Source organism: Salvelinus sp. IW2-2015, linkage group LG28 (assembly GCF_002910315.2).
Source record: "Salvelinus sp. IW2-2015 linkage group LG28, ASM291031v2, whole genome shotgun sequence".
Taxonomy (NCBI): domain Eukaryota; kingdom Metazoa; phylum Chordata; class Actinopteri; order Salmoniformes; family Salmonidae; genus Salvelinus; species Salvelinus sp. IW2-2015.
The window spans coordinates 20,149,146-20,168,126 of record NC_036868.1 but is presented as its reverse complement, the minus strand read 5'-3'; the positions used below and the strand labels follow the sequence as shown (position 1 = coordinate 20,168,126).

Here is an 18,981-nt window from a genome sequence, read left to right as displayed (position 1 = left end):
GTTTTACGGCCTCCATATAAGTAAAATAATTGAATCATTCTAAACTAAATAAGATCTACCATAAATCCCCCCCCATACTCAACTGGCGGACCGTGGTCTGGACCCAGAACGGGGTCAATACGGTGCGTGGACCCAGAACGGGGTCAATACGGTGCGCGGACCCAGAACGGGGTCAGTACGGCGCGCGGACCCAGAATGGGGTTAATATGGAGCTCGGTAGAGCTTCGACCCCTGGTATCAAATAAACACACAAGACATGGATGTGTCGAATTCTGGAAAGGAGCTTTACAACTGCAAACTGTTTTATTCGCCATCAAGAGGGGTGTGAAGTTTTGGGTCGCATGAATTGTGAGGTGGGGGGTTGTTACTATGCCGATAATTGACACCTTTTTGTGACCTAGGAAATGTGTGTGACCGGACCTTCTTAAATAGTACTTGAGTACCCCTGCCCTAAATAATCTGACAGTACACAGGCCTACATCCACAATTTTGAAATGCTCTCACCAGTAAAAGGTTGAGCCAGTGTTTCCTCTAAGAAGCAATTTTCTGTAAAAAAAACATTCAAGAAGCATGCTCTAATAACAGCCACTAAATAAAACTGAATTATTCAAATAAATGCTTTTCTGTAATTTAGCTCAACATACTGGCAGGCCAAGTGGTGGTGTTGTAGTGCATCTTGGAGTTACACTTCCTAAACATTCAGTCAATAATGGATTGGATTTACATAGTGGTCTTTCACCAGGTGCTCAAAGGGCTTTTACATCGCATGCAGCATAAACTCTCCGCATTCACCACCAATGCGTAGCGCCCACCTGGGTAATATGTAATGCCATTTGGAGTCATGGAATTCATCAGACATCAGTTGGAGTGAAAGAGATACAATAGATTGTCAAAGTGAAAAAGGTAAAGTGCCAAAACACAATACAGTGGATAATGTAGTGGTGACCTGGGTAGAGGGTGATTCATTCAGTAGAACACGTAGCTACCCTCAGTGCACCGCTGACCCCAAGGTCACTTTATTACATGGGAATGGATTACATTTGCCAGCTGCTGCCTCTCCCTCCCTCCTCTCTACAGGGAATCTGAGGGAAGAGAATGTAACTAGAGGTCAGGGGGCAGAAACAGTGGAAAGATAACAGTACAGCATCCTTGTTCAGTACTGTGACAATTCAGGAGGGTCAGTGTGTTTTCTAGTGCTCTGTCAATGGCGTGAACTCATTCTCTGGGATTAGATTGATCCTGGCTCGGGATTAGTGGACATGTCAGCTCTGGCACCAATCTGACAAAGAATTGGCTTTCCTCAGCTATGTTCTAGAAATGTAGCTCTGTTCACATTTGTGCATTGAATATCATTCCTCACTGTTGTAACGTCCCTCTTTATGTTTGAATACTTATGCTTATAAGAACTGAGGTCGGACATACTTTAGTTGAAATACTTTGAGTATGCTGGCATTACATGGTTGTTCACAGGGCTTCCAAGCACAACTATATGTCCCTTGTAAAACATGCAATTTGAGTATTTCTGTACAAATACAAGGACTGTATTACAGTATAATGTTTACAAAATTACAACTGTAAAAGTGACCTTTGTGGTATGAACAAAAACCAAAGGAAACATCTTACTGCATACATGTGTTACCTTTTGTAATAATACTTCAATGTTTGTTCAAACTTTTGAGCTTTTGCAAATTTTGATAACTCCTCAAACACAACTTGTATCTGTGCTATATTTACAGATATAACAGAGCTAAAAAAAAAAATTGTCCTGCTTAACAAAAGCCAAGAGCCATGGCAAAAGGAAATATCACTTCTGTGGACATATATCAATTCCTAAGTGGTTTACTTACATTATAAACGTTGTACCATTTGATCTAACTCAGTAAACTTCAAATGTATCCCTTCTAGCAATAACAAGGACTAAACACAACAATTTAAGACCGTTACATAACAGTCCTGTAAAGGGTGTAGGGACAGGAGGCTGGTGATAAACTGATCGACTCCCTTCCTTAAAGATAAACGGCATCAATATTTCTTACTTTAACAACATTCACTTGGCAGACATCTCTATTCCCCTCCAAGCAGACAAATGACCAAGCAAAAACATTATTGTCTGCAGTGTAGGTATATGGGTCAACATAACCACACTGACATAATCAGTGCTGAACTCCTTCAATATTGTAAAATGATGGGTTGAACATACCGGGTTGAAAATACCCCATATTGCTTTGTGGAATAACAAATACATTTTTTATATCCTGTTTCTTTTTAAGATTTTAAAGAAGATCACACACTACTGGTTGGAAATGCCAGGATATCTTAGTGACACAACAATGACATTGAGAATGGCACAAATCAGTTAAAGCGTAATCACATGATACAACATATCTTCAAGACAGATAAGGAAAACAAGTGTCTTCTCGGTGCGTGATTACTGAATGGTCAATGCTAAGACTTCTGCTGTCCGTGATGTTGCTGTTTTGGCTGTTCGGGGGGCAAAGGGGTGTGCAACTCAATATTAGGAAGGTGTCCTTGTTTTGTACACAGTGTATATTATGTTCCTTAGTGCATTTTTCTTCACGTTTCTATTCGACCAAGCATTCACATATTATTCACTCTGCTATTTTTCCCCCATCAACAAAACAACAGATGTACATACAAGCAAATAACTCCCTCTGCTGTCTGTTTCTGGAACAACATTTCCAGATATTGAAAGACACACAGCAACTACTCCCCAGATTGTCTGTGCCTCTTTCAGGCCTTTCCAAAGGTTGGTGACTGTTGGATACCGGAGGTAGGTCATCCACTTCATAAAGTCCTCCTAAGTGGCATGCACAGGGAGCCACAACTTTAACGCACATGTGTTGGCCTCTGGGAAGATAATGTTTTGTTCCTGCAACACTGTTGAGTGTAGGAACTCGATGGTTGGCTTGTCATCAAAACCAAACGGTGGGATCTTTGATGCCCCAGTGGCAAAAACCAGTACATCTTCAAGAGTTAGAGGGATAGTTTCTCCCCCCTCCTCCTCTGGCTTGATGAATGCATCTCTCCCTACGAAATAAAAAAATAATAAATTAAGCCATTTTTACTTTTAAATGCTCCAACTAAACAACCTAGATGAATGCCTATACATGTCTTAAACAAGGCTGTTTTAAAGCCACCATTCAGTTCTCATTGCGGCGGTGCTGGACTGTAATGTGTCGAGGACACCAAGGGTCATTAGACCCTCTTTAAACCTTTTTTAAAGAGCAAATGTGATCATTAGCATAGATGACAAACAAATTGCAGAATACATTTCTCCACAAATACCTGAGATTACACTATATGATCCACCACTGAGTCATTTAGTCAGTTTTAGCTGTGATTGAGAAGTACAATTAGGAATTTGTTATTCAAAATGTGATTCTGAATGGAACTTAGTCACCTCAATCATATTGCATGTTAACAAAGCAGAATCACTGTTAAGTGTGACATTTTACAATACAAGGACAGCAATGTCATTTTATTGTGCTCCACTGACAGCCAATTGCTATCCAAAATCAACAGAATACAAACATTGCTGCCCCACCACTGCTTGGGCCATGTTGACATGAAACTGACGCTAAGCTTGAAGGTGCCGTTTCTGGGCTTGGCAGCTGTCACACAATGCATCATCAATAGAGTTAGAGGCTGCCAATGAAGAGCATGTTTTAGTACAACACTTCAAACAGCAGTGGGCACCGTCGTACATACCCATGCAGATTCCACGCAGCTCCTCATCATCCACCTCTGCCAGTGTGCGCGGTGGGGTCAGCTTTCCTGATAACTGGCAGAAGAGTCGATCGGAGAAGGCGCATGGCCCCACCCCTAAAAAAATAAAGGAGAGCCGCACACTCTAGGACAGGGGTGTCAAACTCATTCCACAGAGGGCCTAGTGTCTGCAGGTTTTTGGTTTTTCCTTTCAATAAAGCCCTAGACAACCAGGTGTGGGGAGTTCCTAACTAATTAGTGATGTTAATTCATCAATCAAGTACAAGGGAGGAGCGAAAACCCGCAGACACTCGCCCCCCTGTGGAATGAGTTTGACACCTGTGCTCTAGGAGCTCAGATGCAAAAATATTTATGTCCAACATTTCGACAGACAAGCTGTCTTCAGGGTATAAATGAAAATAAATGATGACCATACCTATGGAGTCAAGTGCCAGGCTTTTCTGGTCCTCTCGTACAACAAAAAAATTGGATTCAGAATGGCTTTAATAAGAAGCCTGACGAATTCACGGGACGGCCCACCAGCCTCCATTGCTTCTTCGCCTTTTCCACACGTGTCCACAAGAATAACATTTAGCTTCAGTTGAAAGTCCGTTTAGCACTTTCCAGCACCATTGCCCTGACCACATTGACAACATTGCCGACAGGTTTGTTGAAATCTACTTTTGACCTCAGGGCCATCAGCCAATCCTTCAGGTCTGGTCTGAAACAGAAGCATCACAGTTGTGTCAACAAGATGACTGGTTTTGTATATTTATAAAGTAACAATCCTTAATCATCACTTTAAATAACTCCAGTCCCGTCATACATAGTACTAAAACTTGGGTTTTGAGAAATTGTATCACTCAAATCCGTTTACGTAGCTCTGGATGCAAGGACTAACTGACTGCTAAATGCTATTTTTAAACTCGCTAAAGAGGGCACAAAAATACATGCTACATCGTAAGTGTGATTTATCATCTGACCAACCTAGTATTGTATTTAAATATAACAGAAATTCCCCCCAAAACATACTCTTCCTCAGGGGGAGCGGGCCTGCGTGCTGGAGAGGGCCTGCACGCTGGAGAGGGCCTGCTGGCAGGGGGACGGCGACTGGGTGCTGGAGGAGAGGGCCTACTGGCAGGGGGAGAGCGACTGCGCGTTGAGTGAGATATGCTGCGGGCTGTAGAGTGTCTGTGGGATGGAGCTGACATAGTAGATGCACTAATTTCATGAAACACATAAGACAACAGTACAGGTTTGTGTTAATAACATGACCTCTGGATGGAAAACACATGATGGAAAGTGTCATTCACTCACCTCTACTTCCTCCCCTGACCACAACACATATATAGTGCAGGCTTGGGTCAGTCCATTTCGAGCTATGCTCCCCTCCTTCGTGCTCCTCAAGATGTTGTTTAAAAATTGGCACTGGAGGGAGAACATCTTGCTGGCCATTACCTTAGTCCCGGCAAAAGCACTCAAAATGAGCGGGACACTAATCCGGACGCTTATAAGAAATCACGCTAAGCCCTCTGACAAAACATCAGACAGGCATAGTGTCAATACAGGACTAAAATCAAATCCTACTATACCAGTTCTGATGCTCGTCGGATGTGGCAGGGTTTGCAAACTACCACGGATTACAAATGGAAACCCAGCCGCAAGCTGCCCTGTGACGCGAGCCTACCAGACAAGCTAAATGTCCTCTATGCTTGCTTTGAGGCAAGCAACACTGTGTGATCACGCACTTCGTAGCCAATGTGAGTAAGACCTTTAAACAGGTTAACTTTCACAAGGTCGAATGCCAGCCGGATTACCAGGACGTGTACTCAGAGCATGTGCTGACCAGCTGGCAAGTGTTTTCATTTTCAACCTCTCCCAGTCTGTAACACCTACATGTTTCAAGCAGACTACCATAGTCTCTGTGCCCAAGAACACCAAGGTTACCTGTCTAAATGACTATCACCCCGTAGCACTCACATCTGTAGCCATGAAATGCTTGAAAGGCTGGTCATGGCTCACATCAGGACCATCATGCCAGAAACCCTAGACCCACTCCAATTCGCATACCGCCCCAACAGATCCACAGATGACGCAATCTCAAGCACAATCCACACTGCCCTTTCCCACCTGGACAAAATGAACACATATGTGAGAATGCTGTTCATTGACTACAGCTCACCATTCAACAACATAATGCCCACAAAGCTCATCACTAAGCTAATGACCCTGGGACTAAACACCTCCCTCTGCAACTGGATCCTGAACTTCCTGACGGGCCGTCCCCAGGTGGTAAGGGTAGGCAACAACACATCTGACAGGTATGCTGCAGTTGCAGAATTTCGGATTTGACAAAGGAGTAAATAATATTTTATTGAGCGGCAAAACTTGAATATAACAACATTTCCAATCTAAATGTGAAATATAATTGCTGACACAAAAAAGCAACATTTGGGAAAATAATTGTATTTGGATATAAGGTCATGCTTAGGCGAATAAACTATAAATGGAAATAAAGGGCTACAGTTTACACTTTTATAGGTGTTTCATGAAATGTTGTTTTTAGAAAAGGAGTGTTTTAAAAAAGTACTGGGGCAATTGTAATTATTTCAATAAAATATGGGAGGGCAATGGTGTTGCACATGTCACCATTAATATCTGCACTATGGGGAGATTTGATGTCTCCCTCTTTTTAAGTCCCTCTTTTTAACTCACTTGCACATTCATTTTCTTTGTTCTTTCTTTTCAATAGTTGTTTTTAATTCATAAAATAATATTCATTGGAATGTAATATAACTGATAACATTAAATGACATTGGAATATAACATTTAATAATTATAACTCATAACTTAACTAATTAATTCAGTGTAACATTGTGGCAACTCTTGTGCTCTGTTATTGCACAAATCTAATTTGTAAATAGGTCACAAATAAAACTATCCCCAGTAAAATTGGAGCACAACTCATGAGCCCACCTCCTACACTGCTCACACCTAATACAGTCCCCACCTGTGACTGAAAACAGGGGGAGAGATGCCAATTGAAAAACTCTCTCTTAAAACATGCCTAGGAACTGCGGTAGAACTTTACCAAGTTGGATAAATCCGGCACTATTGAAACGTTGATTAATGTGCACTGTCCCTGCAAAAATGTAAATAAACTCAAACTCAAAAACGTAGCTCGCTATCTAGCTATATAACATAAAATTCTGTGTAAAATAGCTAAAAGGCTATAAAGTAGCATTAACTGTAAAGCTATCAGTCACTAGTGGAAACATTTGCAACTGCAATTAAGTTACGTTATCTTTTTTCATGTATTTTACCTCAGACGATCTGGTAGCTTATGCTAACTAGCTAGCTGGCTAGCATTTACTGCTAGTGAAGTTGTTAGCTAGAAAGTTCGCATAAACTAGCGCTAACCAGGCTAGTCATTGTGTAAATATTGCCCCCAACACACTCATCCAACATATTACTACTTTACAAAAAAATTATATATTTTTCTCTATCTCTTAACAAGTGGATTATTTATCTTAAGGCTTTTCTACTTGTATAGATCTAACTTCATTGGAATATATCTACAAAATCGTTTTGTTGAAATATCTCCAAAAGTTGTGATGACACAGATGTCACGCCCTGGCCTTAGTTATCTTTGTTTTCTTTATTATTTTAGTTAGGTCAGGGTGTGACATGGGGGATGTATGTGTTTTGTATTGTCTAGGGGTTTTTGTATGTTTATGGGGCAGTGTCTAGTCTAGGTGTATGTATGTCTATGGTTGCCTAGATTGGTTCTCAATTAGAGACAGCTGTCTATCGTTGTCTCTGATTGGGAACCATATTTAGGCAGCCATATTCATTGGGTAGTTCGTGGGTTATTGTCTATGTCTATGTGTAGTGTTTAGTGTCAGCACTATTTTGGATTATAGCGTCACGTTCATTTGTTTTTTGTTCTTCGTTTTTGTCTTCATTAAAAATAGAAGATGTATTCAAACCACGCTGCGCTTTGGTCCTCCTCTCTTCCACCATATAACGATCGTGACAACAGAGGACATTTTTTTTAGCAAGAGCAGTGGCAGCTAGGGAAATGTTGGGGAAATAATTGGGTGACATCTTGTGGTGAATTATAGGGGGGAGGGGCAGTTACCTCCTTGTACCCTAATGATCTCCAAAATTCGAGGCAAGTGCATGGTCATGATAACTGGCCTGACTGATTTATCAATCTAAAAATTGTTAGCTGACATGGCTAGTTGAGTGACTGTCTGACTGACAAAAGAAGAGAAAAGCTGCTGATGCACAACCAAATTTTGAACTTGCAGTCGGGGGCCCATAGCGGCCAGGGGCCCTACGTGACCACTTATGCCTGATTATAAAGTAATGTACATATGTCTGGGGGGTTGAATCATTGTTCAGTCCATACGTTTAAGAAGTACAGTATGTCAATTTCATTTCCAACTGTTTAACCCGAAACAAAAATGTATACTAAATTCAAATATTATTGATATGAAATGAAGTAAATAACTTCCTTATACACTGTCCAAACATAAGTTACCTGACACCAATGTCCTCAGGTCTACCCCGCAATATCATGAGCATGAGCAACAGCTGACTTTACCATTGTCCTTACTAGGGTTGGGGGCTCAATTTATTTCACTTCTTTCAATTCAGGGAGTGGATTGGAATTTAAATCAGGAATAGAAAACTCCTTGTTGACAAATAATTACCCAATGCACTGGACATTACACTTAAGCAGATGGCCAAAGAATACCAAAAGCAAACACATTTTCCTAAATTGGTTTCTGTAACAGCTGTATAGTCAGTTGTCATCAACTTCCCAAAGTGTTTATAACCTGTAGTGTCATTATTATGACAGTGCTATGTCAGCCAAGACAGAAAAGTCAAGTTAAGAGTCACTATTACCATAACATACACTGAGTGTACAGAACATCATTAAGAACACCTTCCTAATATTGAGTTGCACTCCCCCCTTTGCCCTCAGAACAGCTTAAATTCGTCAGGACATGGACTCTACAAGGTGTCGAAAGCGTTCAACAGGGATACTGGCTCATGTTGACAACAATGCTTCACAGAGTTGTGTCAAGTTGGCTGGATGTCCTTTTGGTGGTAGACCATTCTTGATACACACGGGAAACTGTTGAGCGTGAAAAACCCAGCAGCGCTGCAGTTCTTGACACAAACCGGTGCGCCTGGCACCTACTGCCATACCCCGTTGAAAGGCACTTAAATCTTTTGTCTTGCACATTTACCCTCTGAATGGCACATTATACGCAATCCATGTCTCTATTGTCTCAAGGCTCAAAAAACCTTCTTTAACCTGTCTCCTCCCCGTCATCTACACTGATTGAAGTGGATTTAACAAGTGACATCAATAAAGCATCATAGCTTTAACCTGGTCAGTCTGTCATGGAAAGAGTAGGTGTTCTTAATGTTTTGTACACTCAGTGTACAGTGGAGAGTTTTGGTATTTATTAGGATCCCCATTAGCCAAATGCAGTCTTTCGACGACCTGGGCCAATGTTTCATTGCAGACAAGGAAATAGTGTGTAACCTATTATATCGTACCTTGTGTACTAGAGTGCACAAAACAAGACAGTTTCATTCCCAGATTGGACGATAATTAAGAAGATGCCTCGATCGCTCCACGTGGCTAGTTCTGAGAAGTGATTATGCTGCACAGTCACACACTAAGAGGTTTCGAGTCTATATTGTCTTTTCTACAGCCTCTGTTCCATGGCCTTGTCCATCAACCTGCTCCACTCCACTCCCCCCTTCACCGATTCCTTTCTTCATTCTTCAACTTGGGAGGTCTGAGAGCATTGACAGAGACGGAGAGTTAAGTAGGGCGAGTCTGGCCTGTTCAGTAGCCTACAGTCTGTGGTCAACATGCCGGAGTCATGAGGGAAAAGGTGGTGCCCAAGATGGGACGCTAGTCTTCCTTTACCCACCAACCCTCCAGAGAAGAGGTAGAGGGTATGGGTCAGGATATCGCCTTCCCTTTCTCTCTTCCCACTCCATCTCTATCTCTCACTGCTGCGGCTGGGCCTCAGGTTGGGCCTGGGCCTCAGTTTGGGCCTGGGCCTCAGGTTGGGCCTGCGCCTGAGGAGGCCTGGCAGGTTGGAGGAGAGGGCATTGCCTGGTGTTGTCTCTGCCGGTAGGCGATGACGGTGCCTAGCAGCAGGGCGATTACCGTCATTAGGTAGAGGTCCCACTCAGGGCCCAGGAGCTGGTCCAGGTCCACCTGACTGACCACCTCACTCATCTGGTGGAGGGGGAGGGAGGATGATACAGGGTGGGAGGGGAGAAAGAGAGGGGAGGTCAGAGGGAGCAGAAAGAGAGAGAGAGAGCATTGACTACATTGAACAAACATAGTACAATCCCATGAATCCTGTACAAATGTAATAAATTAAGTTAGCCTCAAACATTGAGCCTGGCCCCCATGAGTTGAAATGGAAACAACCAGGGAAATGAAACTCCCAGAGGCACCGGATCCAGGAAGTGCTCTGTACTGTACACTCACGTTGAGGTCGTGCAGGTATTGCAGGGTGTAGACCAGGCCCAGTTTACACAGAGCCAGGAAGACGGGCACCTGGGCTTCGGGACTAGCCTCGGCAGCCATGTCGTAGAAACGCTTGGCCAGGTGGATATCCTACAGGAGGGGGAAAGAGTAAGGMGTTAGACTTATAGGGTTGCATGTGTGTATGAATGAGTTTGTTTATGTGCGTGTGCCAACCTGTTTGATGCCCAGGCCTTTCTCATGCATGTAGCCCAGGTTGAACATGGCCTGAGCGCTGTGCTGCTGCTCCGAGGCCAGGCTATAGTGGATGACAGCGGTCTCGTAGTCAGTACCGTACCCGTAGAAGTGGTAGTCCCCCAGCTTTATCCTAGCCACTGTATAACCTGGGCCCAGTTTTTCAAACCAAATGTCATGGGATCATATAACATGATCTTTGTTGTAGCATATAATGGGATATGTTGGAAAATGTGTAGAATTGCACGACATTTGCTTTAAAACTGCAACAATGTCTCTGTGCCCCATGGCAAAATGAGTAGAATTGCATGACATTTGTTAAAAAATTCCAAAATTGTCTCTCCGCCCGATGGCAAAATGCGTAGAACTGCAGAAAGCTTGCTTTAACAGTGCAACATTTTCTCTACACCCCATGGCAAAAATGTGTAGAATTGCAGGAAATGTAAAAATAAATAAATGTATCCACTAGGTGGGGGGGGCCTCGCAACCAAATTGCGCTAAGGGCCCCCAAAAGACTAAAGCCGGTCCTGTCTATAATAATGGCTAATTGGCTGTGTGTGGAGGTCAGTTCCCTTGTGCTACTAGCTCTATGGCCGATCCTTTATGCTTTCTGTATAACTGGGCCCGGACTTTGTCACTCAGCTGTTTTGGGTGGGGGAGATAAGGTTGGCCTCATATAATGGCCGTGCACTCTGGCCGTGCATCACATTGTGCTGTCCCCGCACACCACACGCCACTATGGGGTGGCTTTTGATTGCCGTGGCAACCTGTGCGCTAGCCTCCTCTGCCAAAGGTAAGTGCTGGAACCAGCAGGAGAACGGCCTGCACAGAGTCCCTATCTGTGCATATTTCACATTTTACACACACACACACACACACACACACACACACACACACACACACACACACACACACACACACACACACACACCACGCTAACTATCACACTGCATCTACGAGCCTACATCGCGAGGTCAGGCACACACACACACACACACACACACACACACACACATTCCACACACATGTCAGTTACTGTGGCCACATTGTTGGGGCGAGCAGTTTTTTCTGAAAGAGGGGCCTGGCTTGGGTAGGTCGATGTTGGTTTAGATAATGGAGGACCTGTTCAAAAAGGAACATCAGGGATTTTTGGTTTCAAAAGTTAGACATATAAAAGTTTGGCAGCTCGCAGTGATGATAATGAAGACTACAGAAGTAGATCGTAATCACAACAGAAAAAATATGCTTTCCGCATAACCTGACTTCAGTTTCTCTTGGTCTTTTGTATTGGCTGGGTTATGTAAGCACCAGGACAAACTCAGCAGGCAAAACTGTTTCTGGTTGTTGTAATGACATCATTCCAACCAGTTTTGCCTGCTGGGAAGACACCCCTTCATGGATACTGTCTCCTTCTAAGGCAACAAGTGGTGGTGGCAGTATGAGGAAGGCATACGACACTACAGCCAGGAGGCTCTCCACAAGGTACTGTCCCCTTTGACCCTTTTATCATCTTGGTGTAGGCTTGGTGTAGGGTGAAGTTGCCCCTAGACGCTGATGTTGGAGCAGTTTTACATTTACATAACTAATGGTTAAGGTTAGGATTGGGGGCGAGGAAGCTGATCCTAGATTTGTACCTCAGGGAAACTTCTCCCCAGAGCTTTTATTTTCAGTATGCGCCTTCCGTAACCTTTGGTAATGTAAAGGCCTTCATAACACATTCATAGCAATGAATGTGACAAGTTTAAATTCTCTTTCATCAATGGCATTTTGATTGAATGGTTATTTAGTGCTTATAAAGGTGTTATGTCATCTCACATCAAGGAGACCTATGCTAGATATTGATCTACAGTATGTTATTAAGCATTTGTTACCTGACTTGAATTACCTGAAGATATACTTCATTGGTCTGTGTGTACATCCCTTACACATTGGTATGTGTAGTTGTACATGCTACAGTTGAAGGGATAGTTCACCCAAATTACAAAATGACGTATTGGTTTCCTTGCCCTATAAACGGTCAATGGACAAGGTATGACAGCAATCCATGCTTTGGTTTGTTTCCTTGGCACTGTTTCCACATGCTTACATTTTAGCATTTGTGCCACAAATCCCATTTAAGTCATGGGACCGATATTAGCATGATTTGAACATGATGTGTGAAAAATGCTCATTTTGGTCCCATGACTTGAATGGGATTTTGCCACATGCTAAAACATTAGCATTTGGAAACAGTGCCAGCTACTGCCAGGGAAACTACACCAAAGCATGGATTGCTGTCATAACTTGTAAATAAACTGCTTACAGGTTAGGAAAACCAATTTTGTAATTTGGGTGAACTATCTCTTTAATGACATGACTGACTGATTCTGCTATGACTACATGACCTTGGTTGTTTGTTATTCAAGTTAATATTCAGTGTCATGTCAGGTTATCTGAATGTTTGTTCGGGATTGATAGCAATTGACGCACACGCACACACACACACACAGTTGTATCTTAGAGGTTGGAACATCTTTCTGGTCTGATGTGGATTCTTGTTCCCTTGCAACTCGTATTGGTACCAGGGGACCATCGTTACCCCCATTATAATCAGAAATATGTACAGACATATTTACTGCGTTCTACCTTCTATCTGTGTATCTATTCTTTTCTCTCCTTCACTCTCATTCTTGTTTCAGGAGTTTCCAGAGAAAACCAGACCGGTGAACTTCACACATTCTCCTTTCCAATGTCCTGACATGAGTCGCTCGCCCACTGTCCCCTCATCAGGTGAGATGGAACCATCCTTTAGAGTTGATTTAGAAAGTCAATATGTGAACTCCCAGGCCAGTCTTATTCTCTAACTCAAAGGTGTGGTCTAGGATCTGGTATTAATGTAAGCTTGTGGAATCAGGCAGCTTTGCAAGGCTAGGAAACAGCACCATAATGTCCAGCCCCGGGAACAGGGTTTTGGGGGCAGATCCTAGACCAGTCCTCAGAGACATCTTCAACTGCCTTCTCTCTGAGTAAATACTGTATGTTAGAGATCATCAACTAGATTTTCTTGAGTGGATGGTCAGGGGCCCGGAACATAATTACAAATAATTTGTAGACTAAATTGATTGCAAGACGCCCAACAGATATTATATTTGACTAAAACATAATCATTTCAAACCTTGCTTGCATTTGTATATGATCACGTATAGTGCATTTGGAAAGTATTCAGACCAAATACAGGTGTGCCAAGAAGACTCAAGGATGTAATCACTGCCAAAGGTGCTTCAACAAAGTACTGAGTAAAGGGTCTGAATACTTATGTAAATGTGATATTTAATTTATTTGTATTTTTATACATTTGCAAAAATGTATAAAAAACTGTTTTTGTTTTTTCATTATGGGGTATTGTGTGTAGATTGATGAGATGACAAAAACAATTTAATACATTTTAGAATAAGGCTGTAGCGTAACAAAATGTGAAAAAATTCAAGGGGTCTGAATACTTTCCGAATGCACTGTATATCTCTCTGCTATGCATGTATACTTGGGAATACTTTGGAACAGATTCCAAAATTTGAATCACTTGGAGGTTATTTGCTGAAGTTTTAGTCTTTTGTGTAAAGCAATATTTTAATATATTTATTTTTTATTATTATTATTGTTTTTGCACAGTAAACTTGGGGGGCCAAATAAAATCATCCGCGGGCCTCCAGTTGGGAAACCCTGTTGTATGTTTTCCTTGTGGGAGTTGAACAATTGGATCAATGTTGTTAGTGTAATGGTTTTGGATTCGTAACCTCCCTCCCCAGCTATAAATCGCTAGCTTGAAATCGAATCACGCTATTGTATCCCTAGCTTTTCTAGTGTAATAAACAAAGACGTGACCGCTTGTCAAGCATGGTCCCCGGTCCAAGCCCAGTAAGGGACAAGAAAGGAAGCAAGCACAGTGACACACCTCTTATATTAGCCCTCTACAACCTAATATGATATGTGGACAGTGTAGGAGGCCACCTGGGTCAGCAATGTCAGCATTATAAATCTCTCTCTCTCTCAATATCCACCAATGTGTCCTCTCTCTTGACTTTGTCTCTCTTCTTGCTCTTTAGTTGAGTTGGTAAAGGCAGCGGACATTAAAGTCATTGCTGCCCTTGGGGATTCTCTGACGGTGAGTTCAACGTTGAGTTTGTCTTAACATAAAACACTTTACACTTGACTCTTGACCAGAGTTTTTGGGGCTGTGGGTGTTACTTAAAGGGGGACGTGATTGGTATAACCAATTTTGGACTTTGTGATTAATGATAAATAGCCATTGATTCTTTAAGAATATAATTTACAAATGCTTCATGAGCTTAGTTTAACAGTCGTGCCCCATCAAAACCCAAAATATAAGCTCATTTTGCTCCATTGTTTATAAACAATTAAATTATAAACAAACGTTGTATAGCTTCAAACCACGGTTAAAGGTCCAATGCAGACATTTTTATCTCTATATCAAATTTAGAGATAAATTCTCTATACCAATTTCTCAAGCAAGAATGTTGCTAGGACTGTCTGAGAGTGGTCTGAGTGGGGAAGGGACAACTGAAAATTAGCTGTTATTGGCAGATGTTTGGAAAAAGTCCATCTCAACAAAACCATTATTTTATCTTACACTAGAAGGACATCATCATCATTTTCACAATTTCACAGTATTATTCCAACCTCATAGTGTGGAAATGTATATGAAATACAGGCAAATCACGTTTTTGACTGTACTGGGCCTTTAAAACTATAATGTTGACATCATGGATGGTCAGTCCTCACATCCACAGCTTAGTCTATGAATTTAAGAGTGGTTACATTTCTCCAGCCCTATCCCTCAGCTGTTTACCAAAACAAGTGATGGGGTGGCTGCTTTGTTGTTTTTCAAATCCTGTATTTCCCCTTTAAAGCAACTGGTGTTTCACCTTTTCAAAACTGAAACTAGTAAATGCAAAACCATGCATCCACGTCTAGCATATTGGAGCAGTTTCACTCAACGCTGCATGGAAATATATGGAAAGTAGTTACTGTAATGAGTTTAACTGAACTGTCTGGACTGGACCAATACAACTAACCAATTCATTTGAAGCTGTTGTGGGCTCAAGACCTCAATGCATTTAAACCATTAAACCACCGCAGATCAGGGCCATTAGAAATTCTGTTCAGGCCAGGGAGAGAAAAAAAGTTAACATTGAACTCAGAATGTTCTAATCGTTCAGGCAGATTGCTTTAATCATAATAGCTGAATTTGCTAATCTTTGGCACGTACAGTGCCTTCGGAAATAATCAGACTCCTTGACTTTTTCCACATTTTGTTACGTTACAGCCTTATTCTAAAATGGATTTAATATTTTTTTCCCCTCCTCAATCAACACACAATAACCTAAGATAATGACAAAGCAAAAACAGGTTTTTAGAAATTGTTGCTAATTTATGAAAAAATACGATATCACATTGACATAAGTATTTAGACCCTTTACTCAGTACTTTGTTGAAGCACCTTTGGCAGCGATTACAGCCCCGAGTCTTCTTGGGTATGATGCTACAAGCTTGGCACACCCGTTTTTGGGGAGTTCCTTCCATTCTTCTCTGCAGATCCTCTCAAACTCTGTCAAGTTGGATGGGGAGTGTTGCTGCACAGCTATTTTCAGGTATCTCAAGAGATGTTAGATCGGGTTTAAGTCCGGGCTCTGGCTGGGCCACTCAAAGATATTCAAAGACTTGTCCCAAAGCCACTCCTGCGCTGTCTTGGCTGTGTGCTTAGGATTGCTGTGTGGTTGGAAGGTGAACCTTCTCCCCAGTCTGAGATCCTGAGCTCTCTGGAGCAGGGTTTCATCAAGGATCTCTCTGTACTTTGTTCCTTTAATCTTTTCCCCATCCTGACTAGTCTCCCAGTTCCTGCCGCTGAAAAACATCCCCACAGCAAGATGCTGCCACCAGCATGCTTTACCGTAGGGATGGTGCCAGGTTTCCTCCAGACGTGACGCTTGGCATTCAGGCCAAAGAGTTCACTCTTGGTTTCATCAGACAAGAGAATCTTGTTTCTCATGGTCTGAGAGTCTTAAGGTGCCTTTTGGCAAACTCCAAGCGGGCTGTCATGTCCCTTTTACTGAGGAGTGGCTTCCGTCTGGCCGCTCTACCAGAAAGGCCTAATTGGTGGAGTGCTGCAGAGATGGTTGTCCTTCTGGAAGGTTCTCCCTTCTCCACAGAGGAACTCTAGAGCTCTGTCAGAGTGACCATCAGGTTCTTGGTCACCTCTCTGACCAAGGCCCTCCCCCCCCGATTGCTCAGTTTGACCGGGCGGCCAGCTCTTGGAAGAGTCTTGGTGGTTCCAAACTTCTTCCATTAAATAATGATGGAGGCCACTGTGTTCTTGGGGACCTTCAATGCTGGAGACCTTTTTTGGTACCCTTCCCCAGATCTGTGCCTTGACACAATCCTGTCTCAGAGGTCTTCGGACAATTCCTTCGACCTCATGGCTTGGTTTTTGCTCTGACATGCACTGTCAACTGCGGGACCTTATTTAGACAGGTGTGTGCCTTTCCAAATCATGTCCAATCAATTTAATTTACCAGAAGTGGATTCCAATCAAATTGTAGAAACATCTCAAGGATGATCAACGGAAACAGGATGCACCTGGGCTCAATTTCGAGTCTCATAGCGAAGGGTCTGAATACTTATGCAAATAACGTATCTGTTTTTTTATTTTTAAAGCAATTCCAAAAAATTCAAAAACCTGTTTTTGCTTTGTCATTATGGGGTATTGTGTGTAGATTTCAGATTTTAGAATAAGGGTTCTGAATACTTCCCGAAGGCACTGTATGTCAATGTCATAGTTGAATAATCTTTGACCATTCATTGCGGTCATGGCTGTATCATACTGGAAGTTACTGTTTCGATTAACATACTGTAGTTTGCTATTAACAGTTTTGTGGTTACTGTCTCACTTGAAAGGAAAGTGTTATTAATGGGTATAACCATATGACTCACCTTGTGGTTGATTGTTTGATGAATTGCTACATGGACTGTCTTGCCCTCTCTATTCAGACCGCCATAGGTGCCAATGCCACCAACGTCCTTGGGATTCCTATCGAGTTCCGTCACGTGTCATGGAGGTACCCAATGAATTGTCTTTAGATGAGAATATGACAAGAATGATGAGAATAAGAATTGTATCAAGATGACAACTTTGCATAGTAATGTATGTTTTCTTGTCCGTTATTTGGTTATTCTGAATGATAGTTCTCTGTCTAATAATAATCAGTCAATTGTTGTCATAATTTGGAAGTAATGCAATTGTTTTTGAATGACAACTTAATGACACTATAGTGGAAAATGTCTTGTGCCTTGCAGCATCGGGGGCCATGGATCATACCAAGATGTCATTACACTGGCAAGTAAGTGCCTTTCGACTCAAATAGCACCTTGAGCTTTGTAGGAACTTTAGTCATTCATTGGCACAAATTAATTCTAACCAGACTGATCTTGGGCAGCCTGGTCCCAGATCTGTTTGTGCTCTTGCCAACTTAATTTCTATAATTGTGAAGCCATAGATGGCAATGAGTGACAAGGAGTGGGCGTAATAGAACAGCAATGCTGGCACTCAGGCTTTATCTTGCATTGTTTTTGCCTGATTATGGTTAGGTTTGAAGTAATAGCAGATCCTTGATCTATGGTTAGAGGCAACATCTACCTTGACGATAGAATGCACAGTGACCTATCATCCTTCATGTTCTACCTGTGTGAGCGTAAAGGTGTAGGGGGAAGTTGCCCCTAGATGCTGATCTGGGGTCAGTTTTGCATTTCCCCCACTAATGGTTAAGGTTAGAATTGGCGAGGGAAAGCTTATCCTAGATCTGTATGTAGGGGAAACTTCACCCCAGAGATGGAGACAAAGGAAGAGAATGTGCTCAGCTCTAAATCCTCTTGTGTAACCCAATAGAAAGGGTGCTTGGAACCAAAAATCAATCAAATAAAAAGGCCAGCACTCACTTATATAAATATATAAATATATATTTGATTTTCCCCCCCTGTGTGAACCCTCCTTTGCATGTGCTCTAGATATCGTAAGGCTTTTCAATCCCAATGTGCTTGGTGCTGCACCGGCCAAGACTGTCCATGGAACCTCAGCCCCCCTCAGCGAAACAGGATTCAACCTGGCCGTGACCGGACACAACACCTTGTAAGAAACCACTATGGTGAAATATGCAAATATACTGTCTGTCTGCCAGAGATTTAACCAATGAAAGTGATGCATAGAGTTGCGTGCACTAAAAAGCTAGTTTGTGCCACGGTACTGGCACAATGCTTGTATAACACAGTGGTCTGATGTCTCAAATCAAATCAAATCAAATCAAATCAAATTTTATTAGTCACATACACATGGTTAGCAGATGTTAATGCGAGTGTAGCGAAATGCTTGTGCTTCTAGTTCCGACAATGCAGTAATAACCAACAAGTAATCTAACCTAACAATTCCACAACTACTACCTTAT

At 42.2% G+C, this 18,981-nt stretch overlaps 2 protein-coding genes across 3 annotated transcripts in view; one reads left to right on the top strand and one right to left on the bottom strand.

Annotated features, from left to right (window-relative positions):
• Positions 1-9,820: 9,820 nt before the first annotated feature.
• Positions 9,821-10,903, bottom strand: LOC111954121 (protein sel-1 homolog 1-like). Its single transcript, XM_023973619.1, has 4 exons — positions 10,897-10,903; positions 10,472-10,638; positions 10,259-10,387; positions 9,821-10,000 (listed from the first exon to the last, which is right to left on the bottom strand). Exons 1-4 carry the CDS (start codon positions 10,901-10,903, stop codon positions 9,821-9,823), a joined length of 483 nt encoding a protein of 160 aa, XP_023829387.1.
• Positions 10,904-11,148: 245 nt separating this feature from the next.
• Positions 11,149-18,981, top strand: part of si:dkey-177p2.18 (phospholipase B1, membrane-associated) — a 28,866-nt gene continuing 21,033 nt past the window's right edge. For both annotated transcript variants that reach the window (XM_023974228.2, XM_023974227.2), the window contains exons 1-7: positions 11,149-11,282; positions 11,907-11,971; positions 13,168-13,258; positions 14,572-14,630; positions 17,534-17,601; positions 17,840-17,883; positions 18,548-18,668. In XM_023974228.2, the coding sequence (XP_023829996.1) occupies positions 11,228-11,282; positions 11,907-11,971; positions 13,168-13,258; positions 14,572-14,630; positions 17,534-17,601; positions 17,840-17,883; positions 18,548-18,668 (503 nt within the window). In that variant the 5' untranslated portion in view covers positions 11,149-11,227. The remainder of the gene's footprint in view (positions 11,283-11,906; positions 11,972-13,167; positions 13,259-14,571; positions 14,631-17,533; positions 17,602-17,839; positions 17,884-18,547; positions 18,669-18,981) is intronic.

Coding starts and splice junctions, on each gene's coding strand:
- LOC111954121 (XM_023973619.1), bottom strand. Junction 10,388..10,471: donor AAGGCCTGGGCATCAAACAG/GTTGGCACACGC, acceptor CCCCTCCTGTAG/GATATCCACCTGGCCAAGCG. Junction 10,001..10,258: donor AATACCTGCACGACCTCAAC/GTGAGTGTACAG, acceptor CCCCTCCACCAG/ATGAGTGAGGTGGTCAGTCA.